This window comes from Diadema antillarum, unplaced genomic scaffold (assembly GCF_040938485.1).
Source record: "Diadema antillarum isolate AM-2024a unplaced genomic scaffold, OU_Dant_1.0 scf00000020, whole genome shotgun sequence".
Classification (NCBI taxonomy): Eukaryota; Metazoa; Echinodermata; class Echinoidea; order Diadematoida; family Diadematidae; genus Diadema; species Diadema antillarum.
In genome coordinates, this window is record NW_027270909.1 from 2,716,283 (window position 1) to 2,743,039 (window position 26,757).

The 26,757-nt window shown below is 39.7% G+C and overlaps 1 protein-coding gene across 1 annotated transcript in view; it reads left to right on the forward strand.

Annotated features, from left to right (window-relative positions):
• The first annotated feature begins 679 nt into the window (after positions 1 to 679).
• Positions 680 to 26,757, forward strand: part of LOC139728967 (RB1-inducible coiled-coil protein 1-like) — a 29,366-nt gene continuing 3,288 nt past the window's right edge. The window contains exons 1-14 of the mRNA XM_071639896.1: positions 680 to 747; positions 3,962 to 4,088; positions 7,577 to 7,747; positions 8,278 to 8,393; positions 10,238 to 10,463; positions 11,501 to 11,609; positions 13,692 to 13,810; positions 17,798 to 17,982; positions 19,110 to 19,296; positions 19,730 to 19,870; positions 20,599 to 20,699; positions 22,178 to 24,278; positions 24,862 to 25,057; positions 26,346 to 26,547. Coding sequence (XP_071495997.1) covers positions 680 to 747; positions 3,962 to 4,088; positions 7,577 to 7,747; positions 8,278 to 8,393; positions 10,238 to 10,463; positions 11,501 to 11,609; positions 13,692 to 13,810; positions 17,798 to 17,982; positions 19,110 to 19,296; positions 19,730 to 19,870; positions 20,599 to 20,699; positions 22,178 to 24,278; positions 24,862 to 25,057; positions 26,346 to 26,547 — 4,049 coding nt within the window. The remainder of the gene's footprint in view (positions 748 to 3,961; positions 4,089 to 7,576; positions 7,748 to 8,277; positions 8,394 to 10,237; positions 10,464 to 11,500; positions 11,610 to 13,691; positions 13,811 to 17,797; positions 17,983 to 19,109; positions 19,297 to 19,729; positions 19,871 to 20,598; positions 20,700 to 22,177; positions 24,279 to 24,861; positions 25,058 to 26,345; positions 26,548 to 26,757) is intronic.

The following is a 26,757-nucleotide window of genomic DNA, read 5'->3' on the forward strand; positions in this document are numbered from 1 at the left end:
CCATAACAATTCTAATATTTGTTGGATTGTATTCATTCGTTTCTATATCATAAACCTGGGAAGGGTGAACATGTTTTAAACATGATTTTTGACTTGAAGTGAATAAATGGTGATTTAGTAGTAAAAATAAGTATCTAAATTTGCTTAAATGTAACGTTACTAACCACGGATTTGCCCAAATGAATTTTGATTACTTTTTGTCTTACGTGATCATGTACATGTACATACGTGTACAAATTTTTGTACATGTACTGGTCTACAATTCTTAGGTCTCAGCTTCAAATCCTGATGAAATCCTATTTACTTTGCTCATTTTCAGTCATATCATGTATTTCTGGTCTGAGTCCTTACATGTTTGAATTCATTTTACATACTGTTAGTTCACTTTGATAACGCATCATGGAGTTAAGTAGATGAGTTGCATAGTACAGATTTCGAAGTATTGAGACCAAATGCATGTATTTCATTAAAAAAAAACGTTAACCAGCCTTATTTATTCAAGTTGTTGCATATCATGAATGATAATGCTGTACCAATTTTCTGTAAGTGTCTCTTTTTTTACAATGTTGTATCTTCCTTTATGTCCAACATTAGACTTTGATTACAGGCAATTCGTAGCATCGTATCACAAACTCGGAGCCGTGTCCACTCCAGTGTTGAGAGCTTAACCGGGCTCACCATGCTGTACGTGTTTCTGGTCAACACCGGCGAAATGCTGACGCTGGACATGGCGCTCACCATGGAAAGGTTGGTCGCTGTTGCACCGTGTATCACTTTTGATTTGCCCCCATTATTCTCAGAATTGGTCAAGCCCGCTTCAGTACAAACTGTTTGGTCCTTTAAAGGAGACCTCCAGATGATTTTCAGACTTTTACATGTGGGAATTGGTTATAATACTGGGTACAGAGTTTCAGAATTTATAGTGATTTGGATGAGGAATAAGAATGTTTTCAAAATTTATAACAAATTGCAATGAACAAGGATGATGACATGGCAGCCTCACCATAAGAATGTACGAGTTGGGGCTCAAGGAAGCAGAACAAACAGAGAAGGCATGCATAGCATAGATTCTACACAGGTGAACTTGTTAAGCAAACGGTATTGTAATGGAATTACACTGCTAATGTACATTCCTGAAATAATTATGTGAGTCTCCTATGTCATCATATGCTGTTCAGTGTAATTTGTTGAAGGATTTTGAGAGTATTGGTTTCTCTGCTCAAGGACCACAATAAATTCCTCAAATCTACATGTACACATGGAGTTGTTGGATTTATTTACTACATGATGTGAAATTATGAAAATCATGTGGAATGCCCCTTTAAGAGTTAAGAATGCTGGATGTGGGCAGACAGAGAAACATGCTTTCTGATCTCCTCAAGATGATTAAAGTCTCTTTTGATGATAGATTAGTACATATGTATAAACAAATCTAGAGAAAAAAATGCAGTGGAGATTGTCTTTGTTTCAGTTTCAGGTCCTTTATTTTCCCAAAGTAGGAAACACTTAGAGGAATAAAAAAGAAAAAAACAACAACACACATGCACACACATCAACATAACTATACAATTGCAAAGTGTCCTACAATGTATGTAATCAACGCTGTTCAGTGTAATTTGAAAAAGGACTTTGAGAGTATTGGTTTCTCTGCTCAAGGACCACAATAAATTCCACAAATCTACACATGGAGTTGTTGATTTATTTACTACATGATGTGAAATTATGAAAATCATCTGGAATGCCCCTTTAAGAGTTGAGAATGTTGGATGTAGGTAGAGAGAGAAACATGCTTTAATTAAAGTCTCTTTTGATGGTAGATTAGTACAATCATGTATAAACAAATCTAGAAAAAAATGCAGTGGAGATTGTCTCTGTTTCAGTTTCATGTCTTTTATTTTACCAAAGCAGGAAACATAAAAAGAAAAACAACCCACACACACATACACACATATTGGCATCAGTGTACAATTAATTACAAACATATCTGGTGAAAAAGAAATGCAGTAAAAGAGCATGACAAATACAATATATACAGTACAGTGTACAGAAGTGAACAGGTATGATAGGCAGCAGCCGGAAAGGAAATGACTCTTATTTACAGCTGCCCAATGAAATGTTCATTCATTTACATACACTGTATATTTCATGAGTATTGTAGTCACACGTAAAAAGTAAGAACAGGACATCACAAAGACAAATCAAAACACACAATGATAGACAGAATGTAGGATGTCTCATAACAAACACGCAGAGGAGATTGTTGGCATGATACATACATGTATTCATTGTACGTCATTGTGCAATCGACACAATTTATCTTTACTGAACTCATTTCTTGATTTATAAATGTATTACACGTACACTAGTCTGTATGTGCACAATGGAGGAGTAGAGTATACACAATATTTTACAATAAAGGAGCCCTGATGGAAAGAAATATTATAAATACAATATTCTGTGTTTCTTTTGCAAAATTAACGAAAGCGAACTGGCTTCTGTTTGATTTCACATCTGTATCTGTTGATTATGTATTTATTTTGAAACTATGTCTTTCTAATGGAGAACCTGTAATACCATTTGTGCAATGAGTGATGTGAAGAAGAAGACGTATACTAAATTTGGACAATTTTATAGGATGTAGATTCCTTCGCCATCATGCCATCCATATTAACAGTGCATTCAGTTTTGTACAGTCAAACCTGTGTACAGAGCAGTCACTCACCGAAGGGAGATGAAAAAGGTGGCTGCTATAGACAGGGTCTTTAACCTGATTTCCCCTCTGATGTTTTGTTTGTTTGTTTGTTTGTTTGTTTGGTTGCTTGTTTGTTCTTAATGGCCATATGTGCTATTAACTGGTAGCTGCTAATTCAGGCAGATTTGACTTTACATGTATCTGAAAACACTGGCATAAAAAAAAAAACACACACACACACACACACACAAAACAACAACAAACAAACAAAAACAAATATTTGTACTTTGTAAAGTTGTTTATTCTACAGTGTTTTTGTGAACCTTATCAAGTAAAATCAAGTAAAAATGTTGTTGCATCACAAACTGTGGTTGATATTCCAGAGCCAATGTAATATTGATCCATCCTGATCCCTGCCAAACATCAAGAGCATACTTTCCTAATGATGTGAATGGCATCTATAGTCTGTTTATATGATCCTGTACATTTTGACAGTGTCTGGTGCTACATACATATTAGGTGACAGGACGATGTTGGCATTGTTATGGCTGTCACTGGCTGAACTGTTTATAATCCTGTAGTACTTCCTGGGTGTGTAAAGATAATCTACCACTGGGTGATTAAAACAATGGCAGTTCCCACAATGGCCTTACCGTGACCTTTTGGAGGGAAACTCACACCCTTTTCTCCCCATATCTCTGTCTGTCCATGTCTGTCTGTTTGTCTGTGTTTCCATCTAGAAGTGTTTTCACACGTACTCAGAGTGCTTACTTTGAGTCATGGTTCCAGCGATGCATCACTAGAATCATCATTCAAATGACACATTTTTTGCCGTGATACATGCAAACTAGAATCGCGGAGGATGATTTGAATTGTAAATCAAATCATAATTCAAATTTTCCAGTGACAATTTTCCAGAATTACAAAATGAAACAGTCGAATGTGCATGGATTGACTTCCTTTTTTTTGGGGGGGGGGGGGGGGGGGTGAGGAGGGTAGGTTGGAGCTTATGGTGCCCTTTTAACCACTTCCGCAGAAGTGAAAAAAACCACATGCCTAACCGCTCAAGACTGATTGATGGGAATTCAGAAAGAAGCCACTCCTCTCCTCACTCTGAAATTCAAAATTGCAGAATGCGCGAAACCTTTCTCAATCGTGTGTAGGTACGTTAATTCTAATCGTAATCGTAATTCAGCATTGCAGTTATGTTTTTCGACCCATGTGAAACGGTCTACATGTCTAGTTTATATTTCTGTTTTGTCTCTGCAGTGTCCAGCAGCTCCATGAGGCTCTGGTCCATGATTATGGCATACCCTTGGAGAAGCAGGTCCTCCTGATCAGCGGCGGTCAAAATCTTGACCCTCAGATGCGGGTCTGCAGCTACAGTGCTGGCACGGTAAGAGTGACCACACCATAGTGAGTGGGACTTTTAATGGACTAACTCTTTATGTGTCACGTTCGCACGCCCGACTCGGTCGACAGCGTGCCAACTTCGCATATTCTGCTCAAACGCACAAACCCGCCCAAACTGATCGATAAGCCGCCAAATGCCACCATACAGTACAATGAAAGCGTTTGTCGCGATTTCGTTCCTCTCACATGTAGCTTGCATTTTATGTAATGATTGATCAGCAAGCAATGTTCCTACTTGATTTGCATATAAATTCTTAGTTTCTGTCACTGTTTTGCGTGCCAAAGTCATGCATTTACAGTAATGTACATTGTAGCTACTGGTCATCTGAAAGAAGAACAATCATAGATTTGTCGTACAATTTACGTCAAAGCAAGGCTTGGCATTTTCTCTACAACTTTGCTCACTACAAATCCAGATTTTCACAGAAATGTATAAAAGTTACATACATTTGTAGATTTGAAAAACAGAATGTTTTCTCAAAGCATAACTCTGTTCGTCTCAGAATAATGTGGCACACAGGGGGTTTCCGCCATGGCACATAAAGAGTTAAATACTACATTTTCAGACTGGGCTACATTGACTTGTATATGTGACAGTGCACCACAAAACAAACAAAAAGTCGCACCCATTAATTTTACGTAAGAACTCAAAACAGGTAAAATTGGTCAACCAAGTCAATCTTGAGTTTTTCATATTTCCTGAAAGAGCTATCTTTCTTCTACAATAGTCTTTATTTTGGGGATCATAACACGAACGGGAAAGTGTGTTTTCAGCAGTTTTTCTAAAACCCCTTTTGGGGGAGAGTATAAGAATGATCAGGTATGTATTAGAGGCCTCTTTTCATTTCTTGAAATCGTTTGTACACTCTTCACTTTCAAGTCTAATATCTTTTGAAAGGATAATGCTACTGTGTTGTAAGTTGGCATTAATCATGGACAAAATGTGGTAATAGAACATGCTTAATTTCAGCTTAATCTGATAATCCCTTCGTGGTTGTTGCTCTGGTGGTTGACATCCTGTGTCTTGTCCCTTTCATCGCACAGCTAGCGCAGCTTGGTGAAAGATTAAGAGGGCGCTTGAATAGACCCTGTACTTCAGAGCCTCTTTTCTCAGTCCACACTTTTCCAGAGTGTGTGCTTTCTTTCCAGTATTTAGGTAGGTTAGGGGAGTCCATTTGAATTGAGTTATACATCATTTTAAAGCTTAGAGTTTGCTCTTTCAGAATCTGCCCCTAACTAAAAATCCATGTCTGGCGACTTAGGGTCACATATATGTGACCCTGCACCTCAAAACAAACAAAAAGTCGCCAGACATGAATTTTTCGTTCAGACCATATTCTGAAAGAGCAGACTTTAAGCTTTGAAATGATGTATAACTCAAATCAAATGGACTCTCCTAACCTATCTAAATATTGGAAAGAAAGCACAAACTCAGGAAAAGTGTGAACTGAGAAAAGAGGCTCTGAAGTACAGTGACTATTCAAGCGCTTAATCTTTACCAAACCGTGCTCGTTGTGCGATGAATGGGACAAAAAACAGGAAGTAAACCACCAGAGTAACAACAATGAAGGGATTATTAGATTAAACTGAAATTTAGCATTGCTCATTAACACATTCTGTCCATAATCAATGCCAACTTTCAAAGCAGTAGCACTTTCTTTTCAAAAGTTATTAGAGTTGAAAATGAAGAGTGTGCACAAGGTTTTTCAGAAATGAAAAAGGGATTCTAAAGACACACCTAATCACACTATTCTACCAAAAATGTTCGAGATAAACTGCTAAAAAAAACACTTTCCTGCCCGATTTATAATACCAAATTTTAGCATAATGTAAAAGAAGACCTGCTCTTGCAGAAAATATGAAAAAGTCAAGTTCGGCTAGGTTGACCCATTTCATTTATTTTCAGTCCTCACGCAAAATTAGTGTGTGCGACTTTATGTTTGTTTTGAGGTGCACGGTCACATATGCTGAGCCAAGTGATCCCGTGGATCAGCTGCATGTGCACCAGACAAAGTCTGTGTCAAATTTAAATGAGACAAATTTGATTAACAATTTTGATGTCCTTCCCCTCTTCCTGTAGAGCTCACTTTTGCTGAAACATTGCCACATATGCAATCAATTTAGGCAAGCAAAGAGCAGGAACAGTTCAAGGTTGACAAAGATTTTGCCAAATGAATGTTATTTGCCCATACATAAGAAGTATTAAAACTGATTTAGGCTTTCTTTTCTTTTTCTTTTTTTTTTAGGTGTGTGCTTTAATGAAACTTGTAGTGTTTATTCACTCTTGGAACAAAAGAGATCATACATCAAACTAACTTCCAACAAGTGCTACACGTGAATGAAACCTGTAGAGAAAATATTCAATACACCATCGTAACTGGTATTAATGTAGGTAAGGCCTACTTGTACACAGGAGTGATTATGATGTGTACAGCCCAATGAAAGTATGACCTTCCATCTTCCTTTTAAAGTGAACAAGAAGTTTCGCTCTGTGTTATGTCATCACATGATCTACTTCTCATTCCCTACTAATTATAAACAGAGAAGTTTTGTTTGGAATGTCCTGAATGTATAATGAATGCTAGGGACCTTGGACACTATGGTTTTTTTTTTCTGCTAGACATCATTCAAAGCACAGAAAGGGTTAAATGCAACAATAAACAAATCACTCGTAATGAAAGGGACATTCATAAAATGCACTCCAAAACAAAGATCGAAACTAGAGAGTGGCATATATATTTAATCTTAATTGAAAGGAGAACAGAGTTTAGTGCTGAGTTACATTGAAAATGACGAAGAAAGAAAGTACTAGTCATAGCGTCCTACAGATAAAGCTGTAGTGGTCTACAATGTAGGGCATTGCTTCTCAACCAGTGGTTTGTGGCCCACCAATAGGTCGCAAAGCTTTCTCAACTGGGCAGCAATGTTGGCCAGAATGAAATAAAAAAGATTCACTTTCGATCTGACTGGGCCTAAAAAAATACTGCAGGAGCCAAAGTGGGCCTCAGGGTTAAAAAAAAAAAGGTTGAGATGCGTGGGTCTAGGGAATATGATTTCCAAATGATTTGTTGTGAAATGTTGCTCATTGCAGTTAAGTTTTCATGCGATAAATGCCAAAGACATGTCATAGTATTCACCTCTTGAAATACTGAAAATGTTTTACTATCTATGCAACTGTACCTTTTCAAGAAACTGACTGGTGTGTTCTTTTTTTTAAACAAAATTAAAGTTTGAAATGACCAGCTTCTACACACAATGGCTGTGTGAATGTCCTGCAAGTGCTTTTGTTCTGCTTTTTTCATGAAAATGTTAGCTCAAATCAGTGTGTGCTTTGGGATAAGTTTTTCTTGTAAAAGCTATAAAGACATGTTAAATGTGCAATGTGTCAAAGAGTGTACGTAGAGTTGTTGATAATGTAATTCAGAGATTGATTAATTGATCAGTTTAGCTATTGATTTGACCTTCCCACAGGACACGAACCCCATCTTCCTGTTCAGCAAGGGAACCATCGAGTCGGCCAACCCGCCGGTGGTGACCAGCATGTCCCAGGCTGGGGAGGACAACCTCAGACTCCAGGTGGAGGGACTGAAGAACCTGCCTCCCAGCTACAGCGCCGTGGTGGCGCGCACACAACTGGCACTGGTGAGGAGGTTGTCGCTGGTGACAACCAGATACAACTAACTTCATATAAAAATGGTTTAAAAACAGCAAATATATATTTGCAAGTACAAGTCAAGAATTACTTTAATAACAGAAATGATTTGAGTAAATAAGAATACAAACAACACATAAAAGAATAGTGTGATTTAGAAACTTGTAAACTGATAATCAGATTTTAATAATGAAAATGATACACGGTATTTGTAATTTCCATGTCCACTCTGTTTGAGTGCTCAAAAGGCCAGAAAAATACCAAACTTCCAAAAAAACACCCCCAAACCCCCACCAAAACAAATTTTACCAAATTTCTTTAGGAAGTGTATTTTCAGTGTCGCACTCTTGTACTCTGGTACATACATTGTTTGTATTTACCTGTTTCAAAGTTGTACTCAGTGATAGTGATAACAATCCTTGAAAATCTGTTTGTAAATATTGTACCTGGTAGATTTATGAATAAATTCATTGCATGTCAAGTGTTAATGTGTCCCTTTCCAATCTTTAAAATGTTCCAGCAATTCCACGAGGTGGCGAAGGAGAAGCTGAGACTCTGTGAGAGTCTGATACACAACCAGCATCTACAGCAGCAGGGCTGGATGGCCGTGATCGCAAACCTCGATGACATTACCAGGTACCAAAGAACTCTTTCTCTCTCTCATCCAGCTCTTTCTGTACACAAGGCCAGAGGTTTAACCCTAATTCTAGGCCGGGCTATTTAGGTAGTTGATAGAGCCGGGGGGGGGCCTCCCAGGCCCCCCCTCCAGATCTCGGCCATCGACCGCGCGATCACGACGAAAATTGGCACACACATTGCCTATGATGTAATCTAAAATACCATGAAGTTAATTTTTCAAAAAATTGTCATTTATGCTAAATTATGCTAATTTATGCATAATGATGCTTGAAATCAGACTATTTCGTATAAATCACAAAATAAAGCTCAAAACAGGCACATTTTTTGTGTAAATATTCTTTTAAGTGTCCTTAGCAAATGTAATAAAAAAAAATTGTGATATCAGAAAAAATTCTTAAGTATTTTATTGTTTTTTTGAATTTCTTATGTATTTCCTTGTTTTTTTACTTTATGTTTTTCATTGTTTTTTCGATGGAATTTTTTCGCGACATCGCTCCGAACAAGAAAATATGTTATTCATTGATCTTAATCAATAAAACACCAAAATAATCATGCTTTTATGAAATTTGCCTGCAAGCGCAGTTTGCATTGAAATTGTACACAAATTCACGTTATTGAGCAATTTTTGGTCTGACATGCATGTACATATTTATGGGTAACTTCAAAACCGCGCGCCCGGGCGTCGCAAATTTGGTGTCAAAAGATGCGGGAGACTCGAAAGAAAAAAGTCATGAAACGTCGCGGCGATAGCTTTTTGCGATTGCGATACATCGCGCGGAACGTCGAGGGGGGGCCTCGGAGGCCCCCCCCCGGCCTAGTTAGGGTTAAACTAGGGATGATGACAGCAAGTGTTGTGATAAGGGTCTTTTTCCACTGTAGCACTTTTTCACTGAGAAACACTACTCCAATTGTTACCTTCCACTACCACCTAAAAAAAAAAGACAAAAAGATGATCCCCTTCTGCAACACAAATGCAAAATTTATCATCACCAAGTTGGGAACTTGCAAGCTTTTCTTTGAAAGGAATCATACTTATTTAAAAATCTTTTGCAGTGACTCTTAACCCATTGAGGACAAGTCCCGAGTATACTTGGGCAAGAGTCTATGGGAAATGCATGTTGTAGCAAAATTAATCCGCCATCAATGGGTTAAACGGCAATTCACCTACCTGTGACGATGCCCTAGAAGACCAGAATCATGGAATATCATGCTTGGGTCCTTCTGTGATTGTTATTGCTACAATAAGAATCACAGAAGGACCCAAGGCCAGTAACTGCATATTTAGTAACACAATGTATTCTCTTGTACGACCTAGTGATTTCTCAGTTTGTGATGTATTCTGAGAGACAGTCCATGATTCTGTGACATCTACCCGGTATTTCATCAAGAAACTGGAGTCACTTTAGAAATGATATCATCCACTTTATGGAAAGAAACCTCAACCTGATATAGCCGGGTGTATGCTTCATTCACCAATTGGCAGAGATCTCTGGGAAGTAACTGTAAATGAATAGAGATTACATACTCTCCAAATTCCTGTTGTATCACCCTAGCTTTCCTGTTTGACGGAGGCACAGTGGTACATCTGAGTGGGTTTGCTAAGTTTACAACTAGTGTAAGTTTTGATGGATTACTAGATAATGATCACGATGAAAAAGCTTGTCAAGTTAAGCCATTAACTGCCTGGGCACAATAGGGTTTAGCCATTATTAATAGTTGTTGGTTTTTTTTTTAATGGTAAATTATCATTGTCGTTATTTCATGTCAATCTGTGAGAAGAAATGTTGAGTGTCTGGGAACCAGAGCGTTAATGTTTGCTGCTCTCCTTATTGTGACTGTAGTGCCTTCCAGCAGAGAGCGCAGGTCTTTCAGCAGAACATGATTGACTTCCTGAAGGAGCGGCCGAACTACGTCCAGCGGCTGGAGGAGTTTACCCACATCTTGAGCCTCTTAGAGAAGACCCCCCTGCTCCCCTGTCTCCAGGGGGGTGACCGGTCCTCCTCCTCCTCTGAGGAGGGGGAACCCCAGGGCGGGGAGGTCACCCTCATGATGTGGATCAGCAGACAGGTGAGGGGACAAAGAATAAATAAATAAATGAAATAATATGAAATAAATAAATGAATAGATAAATGAATAAATAAATGAATGAATAAATAAATAAATAGATAAATAGATAAATGAATAAATAAATAAATAAATAAAAAAATAAAAAAATAATAATAATGATAATTATAATAATAATAATAATAATAATAATAATAATAATAATAACATTAATAATAATAACAACAACAATAGTAAATATTAACAACAACAACAATAGTAATTAATAATAAGGATAATAACAATAGTAAATAATCATAATAACAACAATAGTGATTAATAATGATAATAACAACAACAACAACAACAATAGTAGTTAATAATAATGATAATACTAATCATCATCATCATCATCATCATCATCATCATCATCATCATCATCATCATATTTAACCATTTCAGTGCATGGATTGGCAGATTTCTTCCTATGGATTTGCAGCAGATGACAAGCCGAAATGCCACTTCAAAGTGTGCAGACCCGTCTACTACCACAGACAGTTCTGTTGTCTGCAGTTTGATTATTCTTGCACACAGATGATGTGTGAAAAATGCTATCAGATGTCTTTGGGAGTTGGTTATACTCTTGAAGAAACTGCTACTCATTTTGCTGTACAGACTTCTTTTTATACTGAAGTATGTTTTCAGAATGGTAAGATACATGTATCAGCCCATTTGTATTCAAATGAGTCACATTTTCCATTGTGTTTTACAAAGAAAAGATAGAGATACCGCTGCTCCAACTTTTGCTACTGTGATTTTCCAACAGTGTCCGTAAACATGTATGACAGTTTGTTTGGGTAAAGAATATGGCAAATATAGAAGTGACATTTGCATCACGTGGGGAGCAAATCTACATCCATTTCAAATATTGAAATACACACTTGTAGACCATGAGTAAAAGCAGAAGAAAGAAAAATAAATAAGAAAAGCTGTGATATACCCGGCATAGATACTAGAAATATTATAACTCTCTTTCTTGTCACCCGTTCTGTTGCCTTTAGGACCAGCGGAGCACCTTGCACCAGATGGCTGGGCAGTGTACCAAGATGGTAGAGCAGTTCAGCCAACCCGTTCTCGACACAATCTCTGGCGAGATTAAGACCTGTCTGGGTAAGAGACCACACTCTTCTCCATCATAACTAGAGGCCCTTTGAGAGTGCAACCTCTTCCAAGGTCATGGGCTCTCTAATGCCATTGAACTCTCTGTCAAAATATCAGTCAAATATCAATGAAACATTGAAAAAAATGAAGATCTGTCAAAAAAGTCTGTCTAAAAGAATATGGGATCTGGGTCTTGATCCTGATCACCACCAAAAGCTAATCATGTACATGTTATCCTTTTAGCATGATGTATTTATCCTGAAAATTTCATCAATTTTCATTTTTTAGTGATATTGCTAATTAAAAAAACCCAATAATAACAACAACAACAACAACAACAACAACAACAAAAACAGAAGACAAAAATGTATCATCCGTAGGTGGAGGTAAATGTTCCACTGCACATCAAATTTATGGGAAATCAATATCTGTTCTTGACCATAGTAACATAATGACATGAATCTGAGCTGTGGTCTTCAGCATGGAGTTGTTTGTAATATCATATTCAAACCTACATGTACAGCTAGCTCCAGAGCTTGAGGTAGAAGACCAATGTAAATAAATTTATATGTACATTATTCATAGCAAGCTGTTGTACACTGTACAATGTAAATGATTGATGATGTGTTTTTAGTGATAAGATGAATTACGCTACTTTTCCGAATTATGTACTTCATAAAGACCGCACCAACACGTTTCTGAAGTACACTTGTAGTATTAGTTAAAGTTTTCACCCCCATGAAACAAGAAAAAACAAATAGTAGTAAAACCATCATCTTACAATTTTCCATGAAGATGTTGACCATGTACTGAAGTACACTTGAAGTATTAGTTAAAGTTTCCACTTTTTTTTTTTTTGCTTTTTTTTGCTTTTTTTTGCTTTTTAGTGGATCACTATTTTCCATAATCAAATCTATTTTTCGCGCGTCCACGAAGTATATATGTATTATTGTATATATATATATATATAAACATATGTTGTTATATACATGTAATTTATCTCGGATATTACATGAATCTTTTGCAAATGTTTGAACAATATCATTTCATGACATGTATACTTTGTACTATGTTTTGATTTCTGTTGATTTGAAATTTGTACTATGTTTTTTGATTTTCGTTGAATGGAAATAAACTATGATTGAATTGAATTGAATGTACTGAGTGTATGAGGGGAGTGGTACTTGTGTATTGCTAGGGAGGTTTTATTGTGATTTTTATTACAATTTCTTCCCTGCTGAAGACTGCTGCATGGAAGTATGTTAGAAAGCAGACCATTGATTTGACTGGATGTTGGCTGATAGAGAAAGATGAGTCCTTCTGTATCCAATGCTCATCTGATGTTGATGGTGGTGTAACATATCATGGCCGGTGGAACAGTGGGGGCCGAGGGGGCTCGGGGGCCCCCACACTTTTTGTGCACCATACAAAGGAATACATAAGGTGTCATCATTTTGGGCCCCCACACTTTTTTTAACCCGGATGTACGTAAGTGGCACTAAATAGAAATAGATAGAGATCTTGAAGTGTGAGCGCAAGAAGGTTATGTTTTTCCACAGATGAGCTGAGGACCCTCCTTTTCTTTTTTTTCGCTTGTTAGCTCATGAAACCCGGAAGTGGGTCTCACACTTTTGAAAACGCCCTGCATATCTTATTGGCAGAGACTGTGGCGAATATTACCTCAGTGCCTAGGATCTCAAAAGCATCAGAACCGTTGCTGTGTATATCATGTCTTTCACTGATTCTTGAAGATCTATGTTGATCTTTTGGTCAATTGATTTTTCCCATGTGGGCCTGTTAGTGGGATTCTCAGATCCTCAGATGCTATTTGCTTGATGTGTGTGTTCAAAAAGGTTATCTGTTGGTGGAAATGTTGATGGGATGTTCTGTTGCTTTTGAATCTCTTGGTGGTTCAGAAAGTTTCTGATATGCAATGTATGATGGACCACATGTTGCTTGATGTGTTGCTCGAGGCATTGCAGAGTGCAAAGGGACTTGTGAATGATCTCTGGTGAACTGAAAAGTTTAGGTAAATTCATGTTAATTTGCATGTCAGCACTGCCTACAGTTGTACCTGCTGTCATTTTGCAGAGGCGGTCAGCAATCCAGGAATGAAAGAAATCAAGGGTCTGGGAGAGAGACTATTTGGACTGGAGCAGCTGCTATTGCAAGCCCGGAGGCTGCTGACGGAGCAGGCGGAGATGGCTCAGGTATGACATGTAGTCTTGAACCTTGAACCTAGAACCTGCATGAACAGACCAATGTTGCTACGTGCTTTTGAGTCATGCCCTTTATTTCTTGAAATTCCATTTCTATGTAATCGTTCCCAAGTGCCACATCTTTACATAGTTTGGCTGGCCTCTGACAGGTAAGAGTTAACTCGTTCTGTACGGGAACCTGGTAGCCTGCGTATTAGGTCTATGGGCATTTCGGAATTCAGTGCGGAACAGGTTAAGCTGACAGTTTGTGGTGGGGATTGTTGATGAAAGAAGTGCAGAGTTTGAATGCTAAATCAGATAGTGCCATTTCAAAGATTTTTAAGTGAGGTCATCATCGAAAAGAGAAAAATTACATCTTTCAATGAAACTGCACTTATTATTCAACAGGAAGACATTTTTGAAAATATCAAAATTATCACATAATATACTGTGAGTAAATTTTGTTGCTTGTTTTTACAGCAGCCTCAACCGCAAATATCTTAAGTTGATGAAATTGAATACATCAGTTTTTGCTTAAATTTTTCACATATTCTCTATATAGCAAGAAGGAGATCTACGTACATTGTATATGCTGTGCATTTGGCAATAAAAGCAAACTGTGAAGATATGTCAGTCTACTTAATATCTATATCATGTCTACCTTCACTGAAGTTTTCTGAACACAAACATGAATAATCAGCGTATTATTGATATTGGTTATGCTGAATACTTTAACTTGAGCATGCTCTTTTCTGCTTATCACTAGAAAATGCAATCTGATATGGTCGGAAGTCTGTATTATTAGTACCATTCATCTTTTGTACAGACAAGGCTATGATTTTATAACTAAATTATTGAGACAATGTTGATACATGTACAAACAAAAAGTAAACAAAAATGAAGCTTTTGGAGAACTTTACAATTCAGAAAAGAAGGAAAAGAAGAAGAAAAAAACAGAAATCTGTAGTAATGATTGAGAATTGGAGCGTTTGTAGTTCTACATATAGATTTAAAGTATGTAGCCCTAGCCCCTCAAATGCCAGCAGGTGTCCGTGTTTAAAATCACAGTACCACCCATGCCTACCCTTAAAGGTGTGTGTGTTTGTGTGTGTGTGTGTGGGGGGGGGGGGGGGGGTGTGTGTTTGTGTGTCTAAGATGGTTGTGGTGTGTGGCATGTGAAACTGTGTGTGTCGCTGCCTGGGAATTGACAGTGTCAGAAACCTCTTAAGCCTATTGATGGTAATGAGTTTGTTAGGTCCATATTTTCCTCCAAATATAAACTTGGCATAATAATGTTTCATGCAGCTTATGTAAACACAATGCTTATTCTGAACAGTGTGTTAATGTCTGTGACAGTGGTAATCATGTCCAAGGTTTCTAGAGGGGCGGAGCTGTGGAGAAGCTTAGATCGGTAGCTGTGAGGTTTTAAGTCACACGGGGCAGCTGCCATGCATTAAGCTCACTGAAAGTGGCCATGGCTCAGAAACAGAGTGTCCACTATGGGTCAATTTGTTGGTAGAATTGACCATCATGGAGTTTCAACATTCCTCTTCTTCATGGTCAAGTTCTGTGATAATCACTTTAATTCTTTCCATGGATGTGTATGTCCTGTCAAATATGTTTTCGTGCATTTCTGCACATACTTTGTGTGTGTGTGTGTGTGTGTGTGTGTGTGTGTGTGTGTGTGTGTGTGGAGAGAGAGTATGTATTTGCATGTGTAAATGTTGCTGCTTTTTTTAAAATGTATAACACGTTTTATTCCGTCTGAGTACCTTTTTTTAAAAGTGCTACCTTTCTATCAGGGCCTGACACTTTCATGTAATGTGTGTTGTATGCCACTGTTATACATGTATGCGTACAATCATATGGTGGTAAGTATATTCAAAGGTTATCTTTACCTCTGCCAAGGGAGGAGGTTATGTTTTCATTAATGTTTGTTTGTTTGTTTGTTGATGTTTTTTGTTTACCCGTGTGCAAAATAACTCAAAAAATTGTAAACGGATTTGGATGAAACTGACAGAAAAGGCTGAGAATGATTCAAGGAACAGATGATTGAATTTTGGGGAGTGATCTGGGAATTTTTATGAATTTTATGAAGAACAAGATCAGTGGTGGAAATGAGCTGCTTGGCAGAGGTCTGCGCTCTCAGAGTGCTAGAACTCTAGTTGATTATGTGTGTATATTTTTCTGAAAGTGTTGAATAAATGGGAAAAAACAAAAACAATTGAAACAGACATTGTGCTGTGCTTTACAATGTTGCACAGAACTCTAACAAATTATTGTAAAAAGCAACCATGTATTTGTCATCCAAAAGTTATGTCCATAATTTGTATCATCTGTTACGAAAAGACATTTACTGTTACCTGCTGTATGTGTGTTCTAGCTTCTTTCATGATTCTAAGATGATGCAATGTGTATCAACCTATAAACTTTTACTACTTTTGCAAAGACCCGCATGTCTCAGTATCACAATTCTTGTCCATAAACTGTCACTTTTTTTTTTTTATTCTGAAATTGAAAGCATGGCCAAAATTTTGATGACAGCATCAAACTTTTCAGTGAAGATTAAGTAAAGGTCAGTGTGACGGGTTAATTGTGAGGATTTCCAAGCCAAGCAGTTTTATCATTTTAGTATTTATTTGATAGCTTATACATGTACAGCAGATACTCTGGTCAAGGTAATATGTGTTACATCAAGAACCTCCTGGCCACTGTCGGATCTGCAATTTATTACCTGGTCAAGGTAGAACAGAAAGACGACTGGCCTGGATATTTGTAATTACTCCGGCGGCAGTTGCACAAGTGCATCAATAAAAGCTAATTTCCCTCAGTCTTTGTCCAAGCTTGTAGTGAAAAGCCATTGTCCGCTGATGACCGACCGGGGAGATCACTTTCAGTAGCCATGAGTCACTCACCTTGACCCCTCCCATCAGCTGTCCACTAGTGGTCAGTTAATGTCAATCCACTCTGCAGCCCTTTTCCTCCCCTATTTCAAACTTTTTTTACCCCCCCCCCCCAAATCTGGTGCCATGTAACTTGCAGTGAAGTTGAAAGTTATTTAATACTTGAATGAGGGTGGTGCTTCCATGTGTTATGAGTGTGTGTTCCTGGTACTTATCTTTGTGAGGTGTAAGAAGCATATGGACTTTATATTAGTTACAGAGGGTAAGGGTACCCTCCCCTCCTGGAACAAGCATTGTCAAATACTAGATTGTCCATGAAAAGGGATATGATGAGAAGTTGAAGTTGCACTGTTTGCAGAAAATTTCTTGTCATTTCGTAAGCAGCATTTATATCTTAAATTGTATTAATCAAATTTTGAGGTCAACTCCAATCTCCAATGTAAAAAATGTATCTCTGTTGAAACAGGGAGAATTATCTATGTACCGTGTATCTTCTATCTCTGAAGTAATTCCTTTGTAGATGAGACTTATTTTCATCGTATATGAAGTGTGATTTTGAGGTGGACAATAAATCTGTGAGACATATTCCTAGCATGGTAACAGCTGCTGTGAAATGAAACTGAGTTCATGGCAGCATGGTACATGTATGCCAAAGGGCAGTAGTCAGTTGTGTGATCTTGAATTTTGTCATACCATACAAATACAAAAGTTGTACAACTGTTTGTTCATCATGACATTCAGTGCTGAAAGCAGTACTGGGTCCCATTTCCTTACAGATGTTAGGAAGCAAGCCATGTTAGATTTAATACCAACCTCCTGTAGCACCAGCCAATCAGGAAGCTGGATTTTTGCTGTTACCATGACGGTTGCCAGTCCAGCAAGAGTTGCTCTCATAGAGCAACCTTTTTTGAAATGGGACCCTAATCTCTAAGGACATGTCAAATGAATTCTTGTTATTTCTATTGTGTTCTGTTTTGATGGTAGAGCACCAATAGAAACAAGACAAGGACAAAAGAATAAAAGAAGATTACAAGTTCTTCAAGAGATTTGTCACAAGATGAAGTTGACACCCTTCCCATAATTCACCTATACCTAGGGCTTGGTCCAAAACCAAACCAGGGCTAGTAACGTCAAGGACCCGTCAGTGCTGCCAGACCTCTGCCTGAGCCACCAGCAGCAGCTGACCGTCATGTACAAGAAGCACCTCCAGCTGGCCGAGATGAGCCGACGATGCGAGGTTGCTAAGGAGGAGCTGTGCCAGAATCTGCATGTCCGGCTCAGGTATCATCCTCAATCTTTCCTCCATCTTTAGGTCGGTGCCTCTCAGGGTTCTTCTGATCATTGTGTCAACAGTGATGATGAAAATCATGCATGTTGTGATTGTGATGAATACGGTGGTGGTGATTTGATGATAATGATGATGATGATGATGATGATGATGATGATGATGATGATGATGATGATGATGATGATGGTGGTGGTGGTGGTGGTGGTGGTGGTGGTGGTGGTGGTGGTGATGATGATAATGATGATGATGATGATGATGATGATGATGATGATGATGATAGTGGTGGTGATGATGATAATGATAATTGTGATGATGATGATGGTGATGATGGCGGTAATGATAATTGTGATGATGATGATGGTGGTGGTGATGATGATGATAATTATGATGATGATAATTATGATGATAATGATCAGAAAATGTCAATGATGATGATGATGGTGGTGGTGGTGATGATTATTGTGATGATGATAATGATCATGATGAAGATGTCAATGATGGGGCCAGTGTTTGTAATGATTATGATGATGACGGTGTTGCTGCTTTTAATGATAAAAAGTCTTCGGGGAAAGCTCTTGGGGGTAAGCTTTTGTGTGACGGTGACACTCGACTGCTGCCCTATGATGAAATGAAGGTTCCCTCTCCTGACACATTAGGGTGAGGAGAATACCCTCAAACATCGAACCCAATTACTTCATTACTGAGGGCTGAGAAAACAAATGCTTCTGTTTTGGGGGCCACTTGCCTACAAATAATCACCAAAAATAGAGCTTGGTAAAACGATGGAAAGACAGAGGTCATTGATATTGAATAATTCCTCGTTACTGTTGATGACACATTGATTACTGAAATGCTGAAGTGGAAAAATCCTTCCCTTTTCTGTAGAAGATTAAAACTTGATGATATCAGTGACGATGATGTGATTTTGATTGGGAATGTTCAGTATGATTTGATGCTATCAGCTATGATGATTTGATTTTGATCAGGAATATGACAATGGTGTCAAAAGTCTTCGATGATTTGAGTGATGATGACAGTGATCATGATGGAGGGATCCCGACGATGAAGGTGATCATTATTTTGCTGCTCTCTTACACTTCGTCCCACCTCTCATCTGCAGATGGGTCATGTATGTGGAGCAGCAAATTAGCAGCTCCCACAGCAAGATGGTGGTGTACCACGAGAACCTGAAGCGGCTACGCAAGCGACTGGAAATCATCCGCCAAGTCTGCCAGACCCCAAGTCTGTATGCTAAAGCAGTAGTGGAGGTGTGCCGCCGGCGTTGCTATGACGCCCAGTATCATCAGGTGAGATGGCTGTGTGTGTGACTTTGATCGTTATCGTTACGTCACTTTCATATTCATGTAAAACTGATGCCAATTACGGGTATGTTATGACACACATACAACACAGCAACAGAGAATTGTTCTTCGTCGAATGATTTGCTTTGGAATTGAAACTAAATCAAGGACATTGGTTTACATATCACTGACTCACCCTTTGAAGGATCAGCGAAAACTAGAGGTCTAGATGACTACTCATAGTTTTGAGTGATTAAGATTTTTGAGTACTTCACTTACTGTGAAGTAATGTGAAATATTGCAAATACTAGTATTAAGCTTTTTCAATACAGACATCATCATCTCTTAGAAGTAAATTTTAGAAAGTTTCACGAGTATAGTGCAATATTTCTAACTAGATACATCTTTTGCATTAATGAACAATGCCTTTTCTCACCAGTGGGCCGGCCGAGTGAGCCAGACTTCACACGGAGAACACGACTCCGAGATACGACGCCGGAAAAACTTTGCCACCCTCATGCAGAACCACTTCCTCAATGCTCTCTTTCCGGGATTCTACGAGATGCCCCCTACCTTTGCAGTAAGTTTCAGTTTGCATAAACCAATATGTTATTACACCTTGAGGTCAAAGGTCGGAGGTCACTGAACTGCTATCAAACTGTTGACAACATACGGGCTTGAGAGATGGTAGTGAAATTGTGCTGGTACATCACTGGAATATAACTCAGCCTCTTGTTTAACTTAGATTTGAAACTTTTCTTTTTCCTTCTTCTTTTGGCCAAAAAATACATGTTCTCAAGGCAAAAAGATATCCATGCATACATGTTAATCAGGGACTTACTTTTCATAACCATACTTGGTCTTTTTATTCATTTAATATGTTTTGCAGAAAGACACTTTCCATTAAATGTTATAGAGCTTTTACTAAAAGATGTAATGACATTACGTTCCCAAATTTAAAAAGCAAAACTCATGTGAACAATTATGTGGCACTAAACCTTCTGATAGAACAGTGGTTACTTGTAGTCTTTTAACAATTTACCTCTGACTGGATATGGACAGTTTGTAGTGTTTTTTTTTTTTTTTTTTACATTGTTGAGAGACAATTGTATCTACTTACCACACAAATGATGTAATCATGAAGTGCTCGATAAGACAAATATAACTTCAGATGAATCAGAAATCGGAACATGAAAATAATTCTATCTATGGTTCTCTCCAGAATCGCACTATTCAAGGCTGTGTCCCTTTTGGGGCTTGTTCTGAGTGATTTCAACATTCGAGTGTCTCTCTTTGTTTCCTCACCAGACCACTCCCCCTGGTAACTATGACGACTCCCTACCCAAAATTGTCGAGCAAGACATCATACTACTCAGGGATAAGGTGCCTGAACTAGCAGACATTCTGGAGTAAGTTGTAGAAAGGAATAGTCGGTGTTGTTGACAGCCAGCGTTCTTAATCCATTTGACAGTCATAGGATGTCTCTTTCATTCAGTCTGTCCTGAAGTGTGTTCATCAATTATTTTCTTAAGCATTTTGTTTGATTTGATATAACGCTGCTATCTATTTGCCATTAGAGACACGATGTTCCCCAAACTTAGGTTTGTTCAAAAGGAGCCTATGATATGTGTGTTTTAATATCAAGATTTTCTTTTTTAATCAATGACTAACACTTTCACAGTTTTATCGGTTGTTTGAATTGTGCAATAAATGCTATTGTTGTAGTTTTTCCCAATTCATTCTTGTTCATTTGGAAACGTTGTAGTATGTACATGTCTTTGAAATTGCTCTATAAGCGCTATATGTTTGATTTTGATTGTATTGAATGTATATAATATTTTTTCATTTTCTTTGTTTGTTAGTAACTGTAATTCTGGAATGTTTCATGTGTTGTGTTTTTAAAGGGCCCCGATGAAAACTAGCCAGTGCTGACTTGGGCTACCCTTTTTAAAGATGCGAAATAAATAAATAAATAAATATCCATAGACATCGTTTTACACCATGGAAAAAAAAATGTCCATTTGGTTCTTAGCCATGATGACATTTTACTTGAATAAAACTTTAAAAGCATATGAAAAAAAATGAAAGTGGATTCATGTTTATATTAAATATAGTTGGCCCAGTGCAGTTTTCAATCAGGGCTCTGTTTCATAAAACTTGTTATCAGTGACAAGTTGTCATAGTTGTTATAAGCTACTGAAATCCTTGCATCTGATTGGCTAAGAGCAAATCTGTCACAGAAATGTGGCAGTTGTCACTGATAGTAAGTTTTATGAAACGAGACCCAGGTCACCATTATGCATTCATAGAGCAATATTTGCCAGACTGTTGATGCATAAATGAACTAGAAAAGCACTCATGAGAGTGCAGACCTCTGCCAAGCAGCTCATTTCCACCCATACACACATTCCAAAAAATCGCCCAATTTCCCTATAGCCGCATTCACGCATACAAAATAGTGGGATAACGATTGCCATCCATATTTTGAGTTTTTATAGGTGGGAATTCCACTTATGAAGTCCTGTGTTTATCTAGTACCTCATCAGCTTCCTGTATGTTCGTGTAGCATGGCGCCTGGAGAGCAGAGCATGCACTTCAGTGCGCATATGCAAACCTCAAATGCGCCAGCTTGAGCTCCCAATTTCATTGACCCTATTGACCAAAAGATAAAAATCCTTCAAAAATTCATTAAAAACTCCCAAATCTCTACATAAATTTAATCATCTGTTCCAGATGTCATTATCAACTTTTCCTCTGAGTTTCATCCAAATTCGTGAACAACTTTTTGAGTTATTTTGCACACAGACAAACAAACAAACAAACGCCGACAAAAAAATGTTACCTTCTCGGCAGAGGTAATGAAGACATAATGTCTTTTTGCATGTAGGCTTCCATCAGATCGCCACTTCTCCTTGGATACCTCAGTAAGCACCCAGCAGCTGCCACCCAGACCCATCTGTTTCGAGATCGAGACACAGACAGACCTCGCATCCCTCGAGCCGGAATCGCACCAGGAACTGACGTCGCTCGAGGACATTCCAGCGCAGGGTCCTGCCAAAGCCACCGGTACGCCATCCACGGACAGCCAGTCCACCAGCAGCAACACTGTCACTGAGGAGCCTGTTGGGATGAGTGCCGCTGCTCTGCCGGAGGACCCTCCCAGAGAGAGGCGTCTCAGTCAACCAAAGATGCTCTCCCTGGAGCAGGGGGCCCTCATGTCTCCACTGGGCGAACAGTGGGACTTCAGTTCTCCCAAGTGCGAGTCCTTCTACCGTGACGCGCCGTTCGCCTCCCTCCTCCCGGACGGGGTGGACAGCGAGTTCCACTCGGCGATCGGCAGCCCCATGGACGAGGAGAGCCTGGCGCGCAGCCGGGCCAAGATGGACCAGATCCTCCCGGCGGCGCTGGCCCCCATGGAGGAGAACCAGACCCTGCGGGAGCAGCTTCGGGACCAAGAGCGCGTCCTGGAGGAACTGGAGCAGAAGAAGGCAGCCCTGGAGCTGAAGCTGAGCGACTCCGAGTGCAAGATCGGCAACCTCCAGGAGAGCATCTCCTGCAACTCACAGCGCCTGGAGGAATCGCAGAACATGGTGGAGTGCCTACAGGACGTCGTCCAGACCCACGTCAGGGAGTTGAGGACTAAGTGCGACTGCATCAGGAAGTCGGTCAGCGACACCTGGACGCAGATGCAGAAGGAAGTGGACGACTTCAGACAAAAGGTGTCGGAGCAGTCCCTCTTGGTGGCAAACGAGTTTCAGGCAGCGAGACTCTTGGCAGTCAAGCAGGCCACCGATCAACTGCAAACAGAATTCGACAGGGAGAAAGCGGAACTGACAGCCAATCTCATTGAGCAGGGGGCAAAACTTGCAGCAGCAGACCAAAGATTTAGAGGGTTGCAGAGAGAAGTGCGTGAGAGGGAGAGCAGTGCTGAGATGCTGAAGTCCAAACACCAAAGTGATTTGAAAGTCATCAGGAATCAACTAGAGGAGGAGGAGAAGCAGATGATTTCATCCCTGAAAATGGGATTTGAGATGGAAATTACCGACCTCGAGGCAAATCTACAGGATAAGGAAAAGGAGATTGAGATGCTAAAAGAGAAACATGTGCAAAAACTTGGAGAACTGGAGAAAGGACTAAATGAAGACAAAGTGAAGGAGCTGGCACAATTAAGAACGGAACTTAAAACGGAATTTAAAAATGAACTAGCTGCAGTAAAAAGAACACTACAAAATAACCATCTAGAGGAATTTGCAGAATTTAAAAAGTCCCATGCGTTACAAATGGAAAATACATTAGACAATCAAAAGAGGACATTAGAAGAAGGACATGTGAAAGAGATTGAGTCGTTGAATATAAGAGCTAAAGAAAAATTGCAGGAGGTTAGGTTAGAGATGCTGGCATCATGGGAGAAAAAAGTGGAAGAAGAGAGGGTGCAGGGGAGGGCCAGGGTAGAGGAAGCAAAACGCAAAGTGGAGGATGATACCACGAGTTTAAGAGCAGAAATGCAAAAGGAGTACGAGGCTCGATTGGCAGAGGTGCACGCTTCTCATGAGAGGACATTAGAGGGTGAGAGGAAGCACCGCGAGGAGGAATCGGAGGAGAGAAGAAAGAAGGAGGAGGAAGAGAGGGACAGGCTGAGACGCGAGATGGAGGAGCGATGCAAGGCGAGGGCGGAGGAGGCCCGACGAGACACCGCCTCGTCTCTGGCAGCGGGCCACCAGGAGGAGTTGAGCCGGATGCAAGGCATCATCGACGAACTCCGCAGGGAGATGCAGCAGAAGGAGGCCGACCTCAACGCCAAGTGGTCCGAGTCCATCGCCACGGAGACAACCAGCGCGGTCCTGGCCGCCGTGGAGGAGGAGCGGCGGGAGGAGGAGATGAGGATGAAGAGCCTGAAGCAGCGCCTGGAGGAGGAGAAGCAAGAAGGCATCCGCATCGCTCTCGAGATGGCCAAGTTTGAGCAGCAGCAGGAGAAAGAAGCAGAGCAGGTTTGTTATTAACTTGTTGCCTCTGATATCAAGTTCCTTTCCACAAGTTTTTGGTACATGGAGCATCTCGTTCCCATAGACAGTGGCTTAATCCTGTCAAATCGTATCAAATGCTCTCTGACCTCGGAGACAGTGCAATTATGTCTCACCATATCTTCCTTTACCATGTCTGTTCAAGTTTGTTGGAATTGACAACAGTTTATTTTTTTCTGCTGCTTTGATTTTAACATTTATTTCTATTTCTCTTTGCGGGGTCAGGTGGGGTCGGGGTCGGGGGATGGTGGTCAGGAAGGAACTGTGAGATGTGGTTATAAGTGGTGGTTGATTACCCACTTCTTACTGTAAGTTAAGAACAACACACTATTGAGATCAGACAGGACAAAGTGGGTGGTTATAGACAAATGATGTTACAAATCTTTAACCACTGTGATGTCAAATATTGTTTGTGTAATTGTATCTCTCCTGTTGCATTTCTTGTTCCATTGTGTGAGGATATTTCTTGTGATTGTTCTCTGTCTCTTAACACACATACAAACATACGCACACACACACCTACGCACACACACTCACACCTCTACTACAGAGTCAGGCAACAAAGTTAACGGACACCATGACGGAGAGTGCAACGTCCAGTGTGGCGTCCAGCTCCTTCACCGCTGGTCAGCAACAGGTGGCCTTCAACAAGGCCGTGGCCCAAGTGGCCGCTAGTAAGGACAAACGCATCTCCGAGCTGGAAGAGAGGGAGAGACAACTTCTCGAAGAGCAACACAAAATCAAAGGTATGGGACTGTTGGGTGTCATTGGTGGCCTTTGCCATTGAAGAGAAATGTGTGCCTTTGTGTTGTTCTAATTTGTTTTTGTAGTGTTTGCCGTATTGGAAAGCTCAGGAAAATATTTATACACCGTAGTTTCTCTGATCTTCTGTCGACCCACCTTTGCCTAGTACCTTGTAACAGCTTTAGATGGAGAGCAGTGTTCAGTGTCTTGATAGTAAAAATGCAAGTGTGCGTATATTTGTTACCGTGAAAAGACAACGTGTTTAGTTTTTGCTACTGCTTCAAATGTCATGCTCTAGATCAAAGCTCAGCGTGTCACATTTACACACCATATTTCAGATATTGTGACACAAGATACAGTCAAATGAGGTTAGATGATGAGATTGTGTGTAGAAAACAATACTGTTACCATACTTTTTTTGCAGTATTTTATGCCTTTTTTTTGACAAACATACTGCAGCTTTCATAGAAAATGCTGCTTTTACATATAAAAATATGCCTATTCAGCCCTCAGAATACTGCAAAGCTGTTTTATGAGGTTGGCATCTCTGAGTGTACAATATGAATGTGCAAGTACACATTGTATATGTACCTCTTTATGCTTATCAAGGGTCATAGATTACTTAAAAGACAAGTTCACCTTCATAGACATGTGGGTTGAGTGAATGCAGCAATATTAGTAGAACACATCAATGAGAGTTTGAGGAAAATCGGACAATCCGTTCAAAAGTTATGAATTTTTGAAGTTTCTGCTCAGTCACGGCTGGATGAGAAGACTACTATAGCTTGTGATGTCATATGAGTACAACTATATAAAGAAAGTGTAAAGAAAATTCAAGATATTCTCACTTTTCTCACATAATAAAAGAAAACTCGACTTCTCTCTTTCAGAAGTCAGGGGGAATAATATTACCCCTAACATAAGTCAGTAACAAGTCGAGGAAATGTGCACTCTATTCAAAAAGTCAAGTTTTGTGAAATTCCCCTTTTATTTTCCTTATATCATTGTACGCATGTGACATCATACACTGTAGGAGTCTTCTCCTCCAGCAGTGATTGCACAGATATTTCAAAAATTCATAACTTTTGAACGGATTGTCTGATTTTCCCCAATCTTTCACTGATGTGTTCTACTAATATTGTTGCCTTCACAGAATCCACATGTATATGAAGGTGAACTTGTCCTTTAAGAGCCAAAGTGCAAACACTTATACATTGTAATAGCTGCTGTAAAGTAATGCTCACCGTTCATCCTTTTCTCCGCCCGCATGCTTGTGCACCCATCCCACAGCCACCATCGAGAAGCTGCTGACGGACAAGAGCGACCTGGACGCAGAGCTGCAGGGCGCCCTCAGGAGGGCCAAGGAGAGTGAGTGGCAAGCTCTGCAGGACAAGAAGCTGCTGGAGGAAGAGGTGAGGCGGATACGAGGGGACGGGGGCAGCGACCGCGAGGACAGGGAGAGCCCCGCCGAACTCGTCGTCTCCACCCAGAGGTGAGATCCGAGGGTGCTTCGGCATCGTTGGATGACCTTTGACCTCTTCAGTAGCTACAATGTATCACGGCTCAGTGGATGAGATAAAAAATGATAAAGTTGTAGTACCTGGTTCCCAAGTTCCCTGGCAGTGACAGTAGTGCCATTGGCAAAGCATTTCATCCTTATTGCTTAATTTGTTGGATGGGACTCGTTGTTGCTTATTATAAG